The sequence below is a fragment of the Eleginops maclovinus genome, chromosome 9 (assembly GCF_036324505.1).
Source record: "Eleginops maclovinus isolate JMC-PN-2008 ecotype Puerto Natales chromosome 9, JC_Emac_rtc_rv5, whole genome shotgun sequence".
In the NCBI taxonomy this organism is placed as follows: Eukaryota; Metazoa; Chordata; class Actinopteri; order Perciformes; family Eleginopidae; genus Eleginops; species Eleginops maclovinus.
The window spans coordinates 17,531,555-17,546,676 of NC_086357.1; the positions used below are offsets into that span (position 1 = coordinate 17,531,555).

The window sequence follows — 15,122 nt, forward strand, 5'->3', positions numbered from 1 at the left end:
GTTCCAGTTCCAACTTTGGAACTGTTTTGTGAATATCCTTCTTTCTGTCCGCATCACCATCCTCTTACACATTTGACCTTGCTGGATTCCTGAAAACAGAAATTGCTGAGTCACTGCAGATGGTTTAAAGCTGTGTATCATTAATGTAGTTAATTACAAAAATAAAGCTGGGAAACTAAGACAAGACTGACTTCATTAATCCCAAACTGGGACATTTTTGTGTTGCAGGAGCATAATACAATACAAGGCATAGAAAATAATTAGAAATAATAAAAAATGCTGAAGTGTAGGCCTAGACATCTCAAAGAAGAATTATAACAAAAGAATAAGTCTTGACCACAGACGGGATGTGGAGGACATTGTCAGTCTGAAACTGAAACCTTTAACCATTACAAAGGAATCCAGAGTTCATACTCTTTCACACCAGGCTTTAGATGATACTTCCTTTCTGAAAGTCAATCATTTTTAACAAGGCTTGATCCCCGATGGTTAATACTTGCACATATAGTAAGGTAACAATGGCCTAGTCCAAAATCTGTTGCACCTTTTTATTATTCTTATTCATTATCTCAGCAGGTTGTTAAATTAACTAAATGAATAAAACAACTTTTTTGTATTGTTCAAAAAGGCACAGATATTAAAGATAGTTTTAAATAATTACGAGCTGAAAGATTTAGGTTATTATTCTTGAGTTGATTAAACTAATAATTCAACATTTTGTTAAACCAGGAAGTCATTTTTCAAATAAATATTCTACACGTTAGGTCCAGCTTCTCAGTTGTGAGTATTTGATTTCTCAGTGTTGTGTAGTAAACTGAATATCTTTGGGTCTGACTTGTTGGCCGGACAAATTAGAAATCTAAACATTGTAATGATTCTAATAATAGTTGTTCAATATTATCTGACATTTATAGATCAGAAGATTATTCAAGAAGCTAACTGGCAGCAAGCTTTTAGTTGATAACGTGTTGTTTTTCTTACAGCCCTGACGGACAGTAGCTCACCTTTTGCAAATTGTATTTCGTCATCCTCCAGTTTCCTGCACTGTTGGATGAAGTCCAAACTTTCCTGCTCCGGAATAGAGTCTTTGTATGTGGCTTGTTTTCAAGTTGTACAAACAAAATAACCACATTAAAAGTAATACATAACAGTAGGGCAGTACTTTTAACAAACAAAAGCAATCATAGGCCTTTTTAAGCAAAACATAAACATGTATCCGAGTTACTGTGTATGACTTCAGCCTCCAAATGTAGGTTATTTTAGGCAAATATGGTTCAGCCGTGTGTTGTAAACAAACCACACTGCTTCAGTTCAGTATTTAAACTCGGTTTGGGACATATATCAAGTTACATGGGAGAGAAACCTGTCCTCTGATTCTGCCTTGTAGCTTTAATGATGACATGCATTGGACTCCACATAAAAATCAAAATGAAGGATCTCCAATCTTTTTGTCATGTTGGAGTGATAAGAAGCCACTACCCATAATCCTCTGCAACATGGAGTTTTTAGTTTTTAGTGCCCTTTATCCTTTACCAGAATCATCTGCCAACGTTTCCTGGAAGTTGTGTCAGGTTGGGACCCATCAAAGATATTCACAGCACAGTTTTCAACTTTGACCAGCGTGGTTTCACCCTTTTATTTCCACCCCCCGCTTGTTATATTGGCCGGAGAAGAGGACGTAACGGGAGAGAATGGATGAAAACACGGAGCAGCTCTCCCTCGCTCGACATCTGTTTCCATTTTGGTGTTTGCTTTTAAATGTGTGCCAGAGAATATGGAGCCCCCAAAATGTGGAGAGGGTTGTTTTCAAGTGGTAATTTGGCACACCCCACTTTTTTGCTCTCGTCCTCGTTTGAGTTGGGAAGCTGTCTTTAGTCATAAAGCATGCTTTCAGCCCGGAGGACAGATGCACTAGTGAAACAAATCATGTAGTTCTGGCAGTAAACCCTGCTAGCCTAGTTTCCACTTGAGAGTTGGACTCTTTCCTGGCTCCTTTCAACTACAAGAGGAGCACATTCCCTTCAGAAGCCGTGGCTTTCTCCCCCCACGTGTACGAATACATATTTTACATTTTGAATATGCCTCTCTAACTGGCAAGATCCAAAAAGAGGCAAACATTTGCAATACACCTTTCTAATATTGAGTTAGCAATATGTTGTTTGTATTTTAGCAACAATAATTATGACAATTATTGATCAAAACTTTGAACATCAACACATTAACATAGAGATGAGCAGGACTGGGCAATACATTGGTATTAAATTGATGATATGTAATATGAAACTAGATATGGTCTTATATTTTGGATAATGTTAAATCTGGTTTCAAAGGATGCTTTACGGTAAAGTGAAGCTAATTCTTACAGGCTGTTCAAGCTATTCTATTGTTGGCCTTTACCCTCTCAGTCATTGACTTCACATTACACCTAAATGTCTTGATATAGAAGCAATTATCAACTCTACAATAACACCATGACATCTTCTCGGTCAGAAGTACTTAGTATTGCCGAGCCCTGGGTGCTGAAATGTTACAATATCTGACTCCCAATAGGCCACAAAAGGAAGCATAACACCATGAAATTTAAAAGAAACATAGAGTAAGACATGTTTTATACGTAATACTAGACATGATCTCAGTGAGTTCATTTCTGCAATTAGCAGCAGCTTCGCTCCCTCTCTCCACTAGCTCATGAGGACATGAGTGCTTGCCTCCGATTGTTTTTGCTGATTCTGATCTCAGCAGAGTGCCATGGTATGACGCCATTGGTCGTCAGTTGCAGTTCCCCCTAAAGTCATTAACGGCAGCTGTAGGGACAGATCTCTGGCTGTCAGGAGCTGCAGGCATGTTGATTTGTTGCAGATTGATTTAAATTCCCTTCGTTTTATTGGTTATTAATAAATAAAATGGAACCCTCGCTGTATCGGAACATTTGGCACAGTTGCATTTCCTTAGCATAGGGCTGCGTATTTAATCAGACTCCTTTAAAAAGTGTTTATGTTCCCCTTTACTGTCTTTCACCAAAGGTTTTCACCAACTTCTGCCATCTTTCAGCCAAACAATGACTCAAATAATTCATAGTTCATCTACTATGGGAATAACAGTAAGTTGCACCCCCAGTTTGTATCAGTCAAAGGTTGTTTCTGCTGTTCTACTTTGTTGACGATCACTCCTCAGTCTTGCAGTAGATCCTGTCAGCGCTGTTGGTATGACTGCGCTTCCTTCCGAGAGCTTATGTAATACCTGAAGCTGAGGCTGAACAGCAAACCAAAGATAGGCCTAAACGTTTTCTCATTACGACTAGAATTTCCCAAGAGCCTGTGTCACTGTTTATCCTTAGGTATTGACCTCATCTTGTTGATGTTGTTGTTGAATCTCATGTGTCTAATGGAGGCTTTTTACCACAGCGCGACCCCCCCCCCCCCCTTCATATCACCACCACTCTCTAACAATTACAGGATCTACGTCACAGCACTGAAGCTTTCCCCGTTCTTCACTTTTCCATCCACAGTAACAGAGGGGTTGAACAGTCTGCCACCAACCCTGACAATAAAAGCCATTTGTTATCTTTTCTACACACATTAAAACATTGTTGAAGGCAGAAGCTCCAGAGGATTGAAGAGTTGAAATAACACCACTGGACACTAATTTGGGAGCATGCAGTGGAAATGTGGCATATAATTAGAAAACATCAAAGGAAAGTTGTTCTAAGAGGCTTTTCAACTGTCAGATATATCTAAATAGGATTAGTTATAGTCATTTGGAAGTAAGCCTGCTTTGAGCTAACTGAAGTTTGAAGCTGTATTATGTATGAAAATAAAAACATGGCATTAGACTCAATGTTGACATTAAATGACTCGGTTTGGGAACGGTGCAGTAAATGTATTTTGACATTTATCTTCATTATGGGTTAATGTGTTCATTCTTATCTTATTGAATCCATGTATACGTTTGGAAAAAAGAAGATTCTGTTATTGTACCAGGGGAAACAGATCGGAGTGCAGAGCATCAGAAAATCAGCTTATGTCTTTGAAGTGCTGAGGTCTGTACCGCAGGTCCTCTTAAGACTCTCTTGTGTTGGCAGCGTGAAAGACAAACCTGTTCACCGCCTCCTCCTGCAGTCAGAGCGCACACAGCCCTCCGGCCGGCTGCCAGCAGGGCCAGAGAGCGCCACGCTTTGTTTTGGTTCATGGCCACTGAATCACTGCAAACTGAATCACTGCAAAGGAATTAGGTGTCTCCGTTTTATAGTGAATGTTACTGTGCAGTCAGAGCTCTGACTTATACTGTAGGTGGTGGTGGTGGTGGGGTAGGTATGGGGTGGGTGTGAGTTGCTTAGGAAGGATCCAAGTCTTTGTTTGTCTTTGTTTTTAATGTTGCCTGGATCTTTGGCAATATAAGACTTTTAGTCACTCGCTACTAAAATAACACCGTGTTTAGTAGATGTTTACTCAGGGAAAAAACAATAAAAGACGGGTCCAGATTTAGTGGATTCCTGGGAAACCCTGTGTGTGTCGGCGCCTTGTCTCCCCGCCACAACTGAAGGTAGTATTGTGGACTCAAAGTGAACACAAAATGTCCTTTTTTGGATTATGATGTAAATAAAGATCATATTATATTTAATCACGCTTTTTATAGCTTCTCAAATCTGCTGATTTTCAATGTTTTATATAATTGAATAGGCTTATTTCGTGTTGTGGACTCCAACCAATTTAACAAAGTCACATTTTATGAATTCTATGTGAACTTCCAAAGCGGCCAAATAATCATGAGGACAGCTTTTGAAAGTCACACGTGTGATAACCTAAAGGAGGAAGCGTGAGGAGGTGGGGTTATACTGTGGTATTATTCATTCAAAACACTGACAGCTTTTAACGTTGAATATTAAATTGTGTCTACTATACCAATATAACCCATAGCTAGCTTCTCTTCTGGACATACATCCATGTGGACGTCTTTAGATTAAAGTTGCTAGGCGTGATATAGTTCCCCTTAAAGAGAAATAGGACTTAAACATCCCCTCAGACATGCTGAATTTGCCTCTTTCTCACTGATGTGGTCAACATGCAGGCTTTTTTCCTTCCTCTTTTCATGCGCTGTATTCTCTTTATTTATCCCCGGCTTCACCCTCACACCCAAACGGCACTTAAACTAGGATGTCTCAGTTCCCTTTTTTATATTGTTACATTCAGTGAAAAATCTTGTTATCCTGTTGCTGATCATAACTTCTCCTAAGAGCGCGCTCACAGCTGATCAACAGACGGCGTGGATAATATGATCTGTCTTTACAGAATGATTAAACCCAGACACTGTGTAGTCATAGCACATATTATTAAACACTGAGGTACACATAACTGACACACACTGCATGGCACGTTTTATCTGTTGTCTGCTTTACTTCAATGAGATGTTGGACTGATTACATCTGCTGCTTCTTTTAGTTTGAGCACACGCATCAGATGTTTGGTATACATCTCTTTGAGAGCGTAATACCTGCATCATGCTTATCACCCAGTCCGCTTTATCACTCAATGAGTGTTGTTGAGAGATGAAGGATTATTGACGCCATAATGCAACTCAACTGTTTTCATAATAAAGAAGTTATTCTCAATCGTCTAGGAAAACCAAGCCGCCGCTGTCCAATCTTTGACTTGCTTAGTACTAGGTTTGGAAAATATATGATAGCTACATAAGTCTTATATTTTTGGAGGTCTTTCAGACTTAAAGGTAATCTTTGCCCTGCCTGAGAGAGCATGACAATCATTTCTCATTATTTCTTTGCAGACTCTTAACTTTTTCATTAGTTCATGCTTTTTCTATCTATTTTTGTGTGTCTTAACACTTAAAATTAGACCTGCTTTTCTCTGTTGAAATTATTCAATTGAACATTTTAGAATTTTGGACATTTAAAGTTCATTGTACCTTGAATTTTGAGGAACTAGGATGGACATTTTTACTATTTTACTACCTTTTATCGACCAAACAATGAATCTAGAAACTAATCAGCAGATGACTTAATAATGAAAATAGTCATGGCACCCCCAACGTTATTACCAACGTGATATTCCTTAATGAACCTTCCCTGAATATTTGAGTATTGTTTTATTCCCTTGCTCAGTTCAGTGAACCTGCAGAGCTGCGTTTGCCCCACTCTCAACTCCTATACTGTGGTCTGTTGTTTTAATTGTAAGACCCATATTTGAATGCCTTACCCCCACATATGAGCGACATATTTCCATGTCTAAGTTTAGTTAAGAAGTCCTATAGTGCACCAGGGAGCTTCTCTCCTCCTCGCTGCTGTGAGCCGAGGATCACACTGGCCGTCAGAGGAGGTCCGTGTCTGCTTCCAAAGGAGCTGACTTCATTAACATTCAGCCCGGGAGCCGAGAGCGTCAGAGCAGCCCTCCGTTCCCATTGCCCTTCTCTACTGTCGGAGGTCATTACTGGTTTGTTCAGCTGGCCGTGCAATTCAGTTTTTGCCCAGCTAAAGGAGAGTGCAGATGTTCGAATGTCTCTATACGGAGGACATAAACCATTTAATTTCACTCCTTTCAGACTGAGTGTCCATGGAGAACAAACATCTGTTTTATAGCTTACACTGTTCTGCGTTATCATTTTTTAAATTAGGATTAAGAGATTTAGTTGAGTACACGATTTACATTTAATATTTGCTTCTCAAATATGTGATTTTAAATATCTTTGCGTCAAAGCATTCATATAAGATGCTAATTACTTTATTCAAAATCATTGTTTAGTTTATAAACCTGAGCAGCAGATAAGATAACTCTTTGATAGTCCGATCTTCAGGACACAGCTGCTTGTTATCCGTGTACTTTGATCTTCATATGTGTGTCGATTCTAATAACTGCACAATGTTACAAGCCCACACAAAAAAAGTCCTTTGCTTGTGTCTTCTCAGCCTTTAAATGTGTTTCTGTTGTATACGAACGCCATGTTTTCTAGAAGTCTGTCACCCCATACTTCCCACTGACAGAGCCGCGTGTTAGCATTTAGAAGTGTGCATCTCTCAGTCCCTCTCTCTCTTTTTTCTGCCGCTCATTATCCAGACTCAAGCTGGACTTGCTCCAAGGTCAAAGCTGTGAGGCAATGGCCCAGATTTTCTTTTCCCTAGCGCCCCTCCCTTTTCTTATCCTCTGTCAGCGCTTTCACAAGTTCACCCTGCAAGCTCGAGTTATGAGATTACAGAGGAACAGTCATGTTCTCGTGGTTTGAGAGCCAGAAAGCGACTGACAGACAACAGATTAATTGTTTCCAAGGGTTTTTTTTTTTACAACCATTAGTTTTCCAAGGAAAGGGTGTGTCTGACTTTTTTCATGAGTCTTAACTATCTTGCCTTCATTCACTCAGTTCTACACCGTCTCTCTCTCAAGCTGCTCCGCTGTTTACCTGTGAGCAGCTACACCTGAGCCGCTGAGGTCAAAGTCTTTTATAAAGGACAATGCGATAGACGTTGAAAGAATGACGAGTAACACTAGATTTAAAACTTACAGATCTGTCTGACGTGTGTAGAAATATAAATTGGTACTAACTTTACAATAGATTTTGGTAGGTTAGTAAGTGGCCTTTGTGTGAGAAGAGAATTGGAGTAATTATCCCCTCATGGTTTCTCTTAAAATCACCCCCAAATCTTCCAGTAATGAGTAATCTGGGACTTGCTGCTCTGTGAAAGCTTAAGCCCTTCCCTCTGGCAGCTTTCAGCAAAATGCCTTGTGTGTGAATATAGAAAATTATAAGAACAGCTCGAAATTCTCTTAAAGTCAGATACTGGAGGCCGTCAGCAGCTGAAGCCATTATCTCGGTTATTCATAAAAGAAATGGACTTTGCCTGAAGCGTCTCTCAAAAGCAAACAGGGCTTGTAAAATGCTCTTTAGCCTTTGACCAGGATTAATGTCTGTGTGAAAGGGACGAGCTCTTTAATCTTTTTGCCCCCGTTTGCCCTGCGAGTGTACTTAAAACCTTCTGTCCACTATGTTTTGGGTTAACAAAATGCCACTGCACAGATTGTCTATGCTCCTGGATTGTAAGCACATATTCCTGCTACTAACTGCAGTATTTTGGACTTTTTAAAAAACATTTCAATTATCCAGAATATTTTATATTGTTTATATTTGATTTAATATTTTTACTCTTTAATTAAATACCCGGAGCACCATCAAATCCATAATCTTCAAATGGAAAGAACATGGGACCACAACAAACCTGCCAAGACAGGGCTGCCGAACAAAACTCAAAGACAGGGCAAGGAGGGCATTAATCAGAGAGGCAACAGAGAGACCAAAGGTAACGCTGAAGGAGCTGCAGAGTTCCACAGCAGAGACTGGAGTGTCTGTGCATAGGACCACAATAGGCCGTACACTCCATAGAGCTAGGCTTTACGGAAGAGTGGCCAGAAAACCATTACTTAGTGTTAAAAATAAGAAGGCACCTTTTGAGTTTGCCAAAAGGCATGTGGCTGACTCCCTTAATGTATGGCGGAAGGTGCTCTGGTCAGATGCACTTTCCGCCATACATTTAGGGAGTCAACACCTCCCATTTGAACCCAACACATCACCACAAGAACACCATCCCCACAGTGAAACATGGTGGTGGCAGCATCATGCTGTGGGGAGGTTTTTCAGCAGCAGGGACTGGGAAACTGGTCCGAGTCGAGGGAAAGATGGATGGTGCTAAATACAGGAATATTATAGGGCAAAACCTGTTTCAGTCTGCCTGTTATTTGAGACTGGAACAGAGGTTCACCTTCCAGCAGGACAATGACCCGAAGCATACTGCTAAAGCAACACTCGAATGGTTTAACCGGAAGAATTTAAATGTGTTGGAATGGCCTAGTTAAAGCCCAGACCTCAATCCAATTGAGTCTGGTTTGACTTGAAGACTGCTGTTCACAAGCGGAAACCATCCAACATTAAGGAGCTGGAGAAGTTTTGCCTCGAGGAATGGGCAAAAATCCCAGTGGCAAGATGTGGCAAGATCATACAGACTTGTCAAAAGCGACTTGCAGCTGTAATTGCCGCAAAAGGTGGCTCTACAAAGCACTGACATTAGGGGGGTGAATAGTTATGCACGCTGAAGTTTTCTGTTATTTTGTCCTTTTTGTTGTTTGCTTCACAATAAACATTTTTTAAAAAACACATCTTCAAAGTTGTAGGCATGTTCTGTAAATGAAATGTTGCAAACCCTCTAGCAATCCATTTTACTTCCAGGTTGTGAGGCAACAAAACAGGAAAAATTACAAGGGGGGTGAATATTTTTGCAAGCCACTGTATCTATCGATCTGTGACACTGTTCCCATGTTGCGAGCTGTTCTATTAGACTAAGTTTGATTAATTATAAAGTAGAGAAGAGGTATAAGAAATTGATTGAACTGATGCAGTTTATTCCCCTAAAGTTGACTCTTTTTAAAATAAATTAAGTATAATTATTTTAGCCATACAGTTCGTCCTTTCTGCAGTATACGTTCAGCACCTAAGGGAACAGCACTATTTATACACTACATACGTTAGAGATATTGTGCACTTACAGGAGTCCTTGCGCCTGAACGGCTTGCCAAAGCACTGTCGCCTCTTGTTCCCCTGACAGTGAGCAGATGTTGGCAGCTGTCAGTGTGACGCCTCACGGAAGAACAAACAGCTGGAGGGGGTTTGGGGAATGCCACCCGCTGCCACTGCAGGGTGTCACTGATAATCCCTTGGCTCTGTGCTGAAACACACCACACACACACATTCACAGTCCTATGTGACATGTAAAAAAAGCAGATCAAGTTCCTCCACAGGGGAGGCGATCTGGACCATCAGTGTTACGACAAACTAACAAAAAGGCCCAGGATGCTCCTGCTGCACCTGCTAACTAGTCCTGTGTTGCATTTTGCAGAGTATTACTGCTAATGTTTTGCAAATGTGGAACATGCATCATCTTGAAGCCACATCTTAGCTGCCAGTTATAAAGCACCTTCCCTGCTGTTGTATCCTTGAGTCGGGTAAAGAAAACATCTTCTTCATAACATGATTGATAGCTCTTGGACTTTTTTCTATTACCCTTGCCTTTTTGCTTGTCGGCAGGATTATGGAAAAAATACATGTTTTCATGGAACTTGAAGTAATGGTGTATCGGCCAAGGAAGAACCTATTATTTATTTTGGGGCTGATCCATATCTTGGGGTGGATACGTACATTATTGTTCACTTTCGTTGAAATTGATGAGGATTTGGCACAGGGTTTGCGCTCTTCATCGGCATCCATGTGTTACTTCTGCTTTAGTCGTCCAGTCAGCTATCAGACAATAATCTACCTTACTATAATGGATTAGTATTAAATGACTTGTGATTCATTCACCAAGCCTCTGCGATGAAGTCTTTGAGTCTTTCTTCCCTGTCGTTGCGCTCTTATGCGCGTAGGCTGTCGATCCTGTGGAGAACCGAGCTGTGCCTTGTCACATTTTGAGGGGCAGACTGCCAGACTTAACTCCAGGCCTGCGGCATTACCCAAAATGGCAGCTCTCAGTTTGGCTGCCTCTCATGGTGTGTGTTTCTGAGCCTGGCTGTGTCAGGACGTTTGCAATATCATGTCATTTTCAGAAGGCTACAGCCGTACAATATGGGCTTGTTGGTGAAATATAATTGTTCCATCTAGCTTGAATTACCCCCTGGTTCATGATGATGACAAAGGATTGGACAGTCAAGCAAACATTTGTCCGATAATCATAGAGCATGATGTCAGTTATAATTATACTCTTCTACTGCTTTATAGGTGTGCGCTGTTCATTGCTTCCCTTCTATTTAGATAGAGTATTGACACAAACAACAAAATGAGCATTTTTACTGGTAAATAGTAGAATAGTTATAATGTTGCAAAGACTGTAAACCAAAGTGTTTAATTGGGAGTTCATTTATAAAGTTTGGATCTTTATACATACAGTTATGGTTTGGATTTCCCAGCCGTGTGTCGATAGTATTGACTCATGTTTACACTTGATTTGAAATCCTTTTCTTCTTTCCCCACAGAGCGACCATAGAGGAAGTGGAGGGGGATGTGTGTGAGTTGGAGTCCAAGCTCGACAAAGTGAGTACCACCCATGAAAAACATTGCTTAATTGTTCATTTGTTCTACTGTGTGAACTGGTAGAGGCCATCCTGTGAGTGGAAAGCTGCAGGTTTGTCTCCACAGAATATCCTCTCAGATTGCCTTTGAGTAAGACTCTATTATCGGCACTATGATGGGATATGTGTGTGTCCAGGATTTGGACAATTTGATTCCTAAAAAGCATGACCTAATCCATTGTTTGAGTTGAGCAGTGACTCTGAAGTTGGAGCAGATCACACCTCTGTGTTTTTCCAACACAAAACAACATTTACAACAATTACAATCCAGTTGTTGGTCTAACTTTAATCATCTTTAGTCCTACAACAACATCAAATCATAAAAAAGTATAGACCAAACAATGGACATGTTCGTGCCTTTAATACTGTGGGTGTTTTCTAGTCAAAACTTTGACTAGAAAATACAATATTAGGAACTAGGTTTCAGTAGAAAACAATGAGAAAGCAGATGTTTTATGTTCTCTTTCCCATGGTTGGCCAACCCTATTCCAGAGTGAGTCTTAACCTTGTTTTGTTATGCTTGAGTTTCTAAGTAATGTCTAACTTTCACACAGGAACAAGTAAAGTAGCCTTTTGTCTTTGTTTCCTGTTGATGGTTCAGATTATATTCTCTTGCCTAGGGAGCCACATCAGAGTTCATCTCAATCATTTCGCTCAAATGAACCAACCTAAACTAATAAACCAACCAAGGTAACTGGAGGCAAACCAATTTTTCCTTCTCTGAAAGAAAAGCCAATCCCTCATCCGGTCGGCTCCCCGCAGAGCTGAGAGCATGTTCACTAGCTGAGGGCGAGACCTGGAACTTGGAAGAACCCAGTTTATTGTTTCTGGACTAACAGTATTACAGAGTCCCACCCTCCTCCTCCTCCTCCTCCTCCTCCTCCTCCTCCTCTTCCTCCTCCTCACCCCACCTCTGTGACTCAGCCCTGGCCTCATTTCCCCTTGTGCTCTGGAGAGGAAGGATCTGCTGGATAGTGGGTGTGTCTGTGTGCATAAGTATGGCTGTGTAACTGTATGTGAGTGTGTACGTGTTGATGGGTGGAGGCCAGGGAAAAGGCTAAGACTAAAGACACCAGAGGTCAACTTTTTATTTGAGTTTCCTACCTGCCACACATACTGTATACACGCACAGCCATGTTGACTCAATTAAAAATCTAACTGAGACAATATTAAATCTGCTCATAAAAGGACTATCTGCCTTTGATCCTAAACATGTTAGCTGTCATCTTATTATGAAGAATTCAATGTTCTTCAGGTTATATTGAGGACAGGTTTGATTAAAACTGTAGTACAAAAATCCCCCACAGTGTTCACAGTTTCTGGCTCTTTTAAAAGCGGCCTTAGCTCTAACTAAAAGCTGTCTGCACAACATTTAGTTAACAAATGATTTACCCTAAAATGATTCAGACAGATAATTCATTATTTGAAGAAATATCAACTAGATTCAGCAAACTATGAATACACTCAGGTCCGCTAACTATTCAGTCTCGTACAACCGTCCTACAATAATTCCTACCTTCCTGACGGTTATATGCTATGTTTTTGATGAAACTGTTATAGAGGAGCGTTGATTCCACGGTCATCTGTGAGGCAGAAAGACAGAAAAACACAACACAATTAACTTGTGCAAAGGGGATCAAACAGGAAATACTGTGTGTGTGTGTGCGTGCGTGCGTGCGTGCGTGCGTGCGTGCGTGCGTGCGTGCGTGCGTGCGTGCGTGCGTGTGTGTAATAATGCATGCGTTATGTGTGTTTAGGTAAAAGATTAACATCAACCTTGAGCTGAGCTGCTGATGTTTAAATGTTAGCTTCAGACTTGTGCTGCTAAAACAATTATATTGATAGACCTTAACTCATTTCATTTTCCAATTCTGTATTTGAATGCAATACCACAATTTGAGGGACAGCATTATTAGGTTAGTTTGATAAGACCAAAATGATTTGCTTGTTTTTTTATCATTTTGGATTTTCCCAATTCTATTTTCAATGTCAAATGACATTTCTAGAAGGAGAGACCATTGTATTGTGATTTATTAGGATTTATCTTTTAATCACTTACTAATCTGTTATGCAAATTGCTAAAAGGAAGTTGTGTTTAAGTAAAGTAAAGTTCTTTAGCTGCTTTAGCTGAAGAGGCGTATTAGGCTCTCTTTCATCTGCAGAGTGGGAGTTGATGGCGAGCAGCCAGTGTTTGTTGTCAGTTTACATAACCTGGAATTATGTTTGCCCCAAATGAGTCAGAAGGGAAAGAAGTGCCTGCTGTTAATTACCAGAAACTGACGTCAGCCGGAGTCTTTTGCTTTTCTTTGTTTTAATAAATCCTGCTGAATCTATTTCAAGCTGCAAACTTTTAAGTGTTTTTAATAAGACGGAATGTCCCGGAGAAATGCCCTGTTTTTAGTTTCTGTTCACTAAAGTTTTGTCAACTTCTCTCCAGTTCTGTGAATTACTTCATTTCTTATTGTCACTATTTTTGCCCCCTAAGCATCTGCCTCTCTCCCATCCTCTCCCTAGTTGGTGAAGTTGTGCATTGGGATGATTGATGCTGGAAAAGCCTACAATGCCGCCAACAGGCAGTTTGTGAACGGGATCCGGGAGCTAGCCCAGCAGTCCACCAAGGATGAGGTCATAGAGGTAAACAAAAAAAACTGTACAGCATGGATGTGTTTCTCTTATCATGTATGGGGGTAGTCTTTTTTTCAGCCATGAATTGAATGATGAGATATTTGATATGATTAAGAGTTATCAGTAAATATTCTTAAACCCATAAACATTACTTAAATTGGCATAGTGCAAAACTATGGCTAAATCTTCCTCGTTCCAAGATATAGAGACATGTACTGCCTCTCTGTTTGCCCTCGCTAACTTCTTTTCGCGTTTAAAGTAATTTCAATTTGCAATGATCTTACTAGATTGAATCTATTAAAAGAAAAATGTAAGCATAGTAAAACTTTGTAATGTCCACTGGGTCTAGCCAAGATCAGATGTTTTGTTTTGCTTTCTCATGAATTCTTCATGGCGAGGCAAACACTTCCTCTCTGCCTTTGTGTGTTTCCCTCAATGCCTCTCCCTTGGGTTCGCAGTTCAACCTCTGAATGTATTTGGTGGGAGTAACTAAGCCAAAAGAATTCTTTCCTAAAGTGTTATTGCGTCTCCAAAATACACCACGGTTTCCATGTAACAATACCTGTCCGACAAAAGACCTGTGTCTGTACTGAAACCTATAGTAAAAATGTGCATCTTACTATCTTTAATCACTCACTTTATAATACTGTTTGTGTTATTGATATTAAAATACATGCCGTTTCTCTCCCGGCCTCCCTTCATGTCTGTCATTTTCTTTTCTCCACAGTCGAGTCTCACAAAGTTTGCTGAGAGCCTGCAGGAGATGATCAACTATCACACGGTATGCTATCGCTGCAATGTGAAACCGGATGTGTTGTTTTCTTGTTTTATAACCCCCTTAACAGCTGGTCGAGGACAAAACTCAGCTGGGCCAACCATCTGGGAGAGCTCTTGTCAGAGGTTTTATTTAATGCGCAGAAGAACAACAGCAGACAAGACAGAGACACTGGGTCTGTGAGAGGATGACTACTAGTTGAGAATAAGAAAGAATTGCTCTATAGAGAATTAGCTTTACTGTAAAAATGTGCAAAGTTAGGCCTACTTGTGGTAAGAGGCCTAAAACATTTCCTATGTTGGAAGCAAACCAATGAAATCAATTCCCTGCCTCCCATATGTGGAATCTGTGGGATCTGTTGGAATAAATCATGTGCTACCGAGGTAAACATTTCCGCGGTCATTTTTTTTACAATGTGGTTGTCATCCTGGAAGAACCATAATGGGCTTCAGTCAGAGTTTTCTGTTCAGTATTACACAGTCATCTGGTGATCTCCACGGTGCAACGACTAGATATTTGACGATAAATAACCGTGACGCCTTATTGATTTATCCTCTCACACCCCTCCATCACCCTCTCCAAGGAGCCTGGGAGCACTGATCTAATGA

General features: G+C 40.4%; 1 protein-coding gene across 1 annotated transcript in view; it reads left to right on the forward strand.

Annotated features, from left to right (window-relative positions):
• The window catches only part of LOC134869442 (arf-GAP with coiled-coil, ANK repeat and PH domain-containing protein 2-like), a 45,258-nt gene that overhangs the window by 1,953 nt on the left and 28,183 nt on the right, over window positions 1-15,122 (forward strand). The window contains 3 exon segments of the mRNA XM_063891062.1: window positions 11,019-11,076; window positions 13,629-13,748; window positions 14,467-14,520. Coding sequence (XP_063747132.1) covers window positions 11,019-11,076; window positions 13,629-13,748; window positions 14,467-14,520 — 232 coding nt within the window.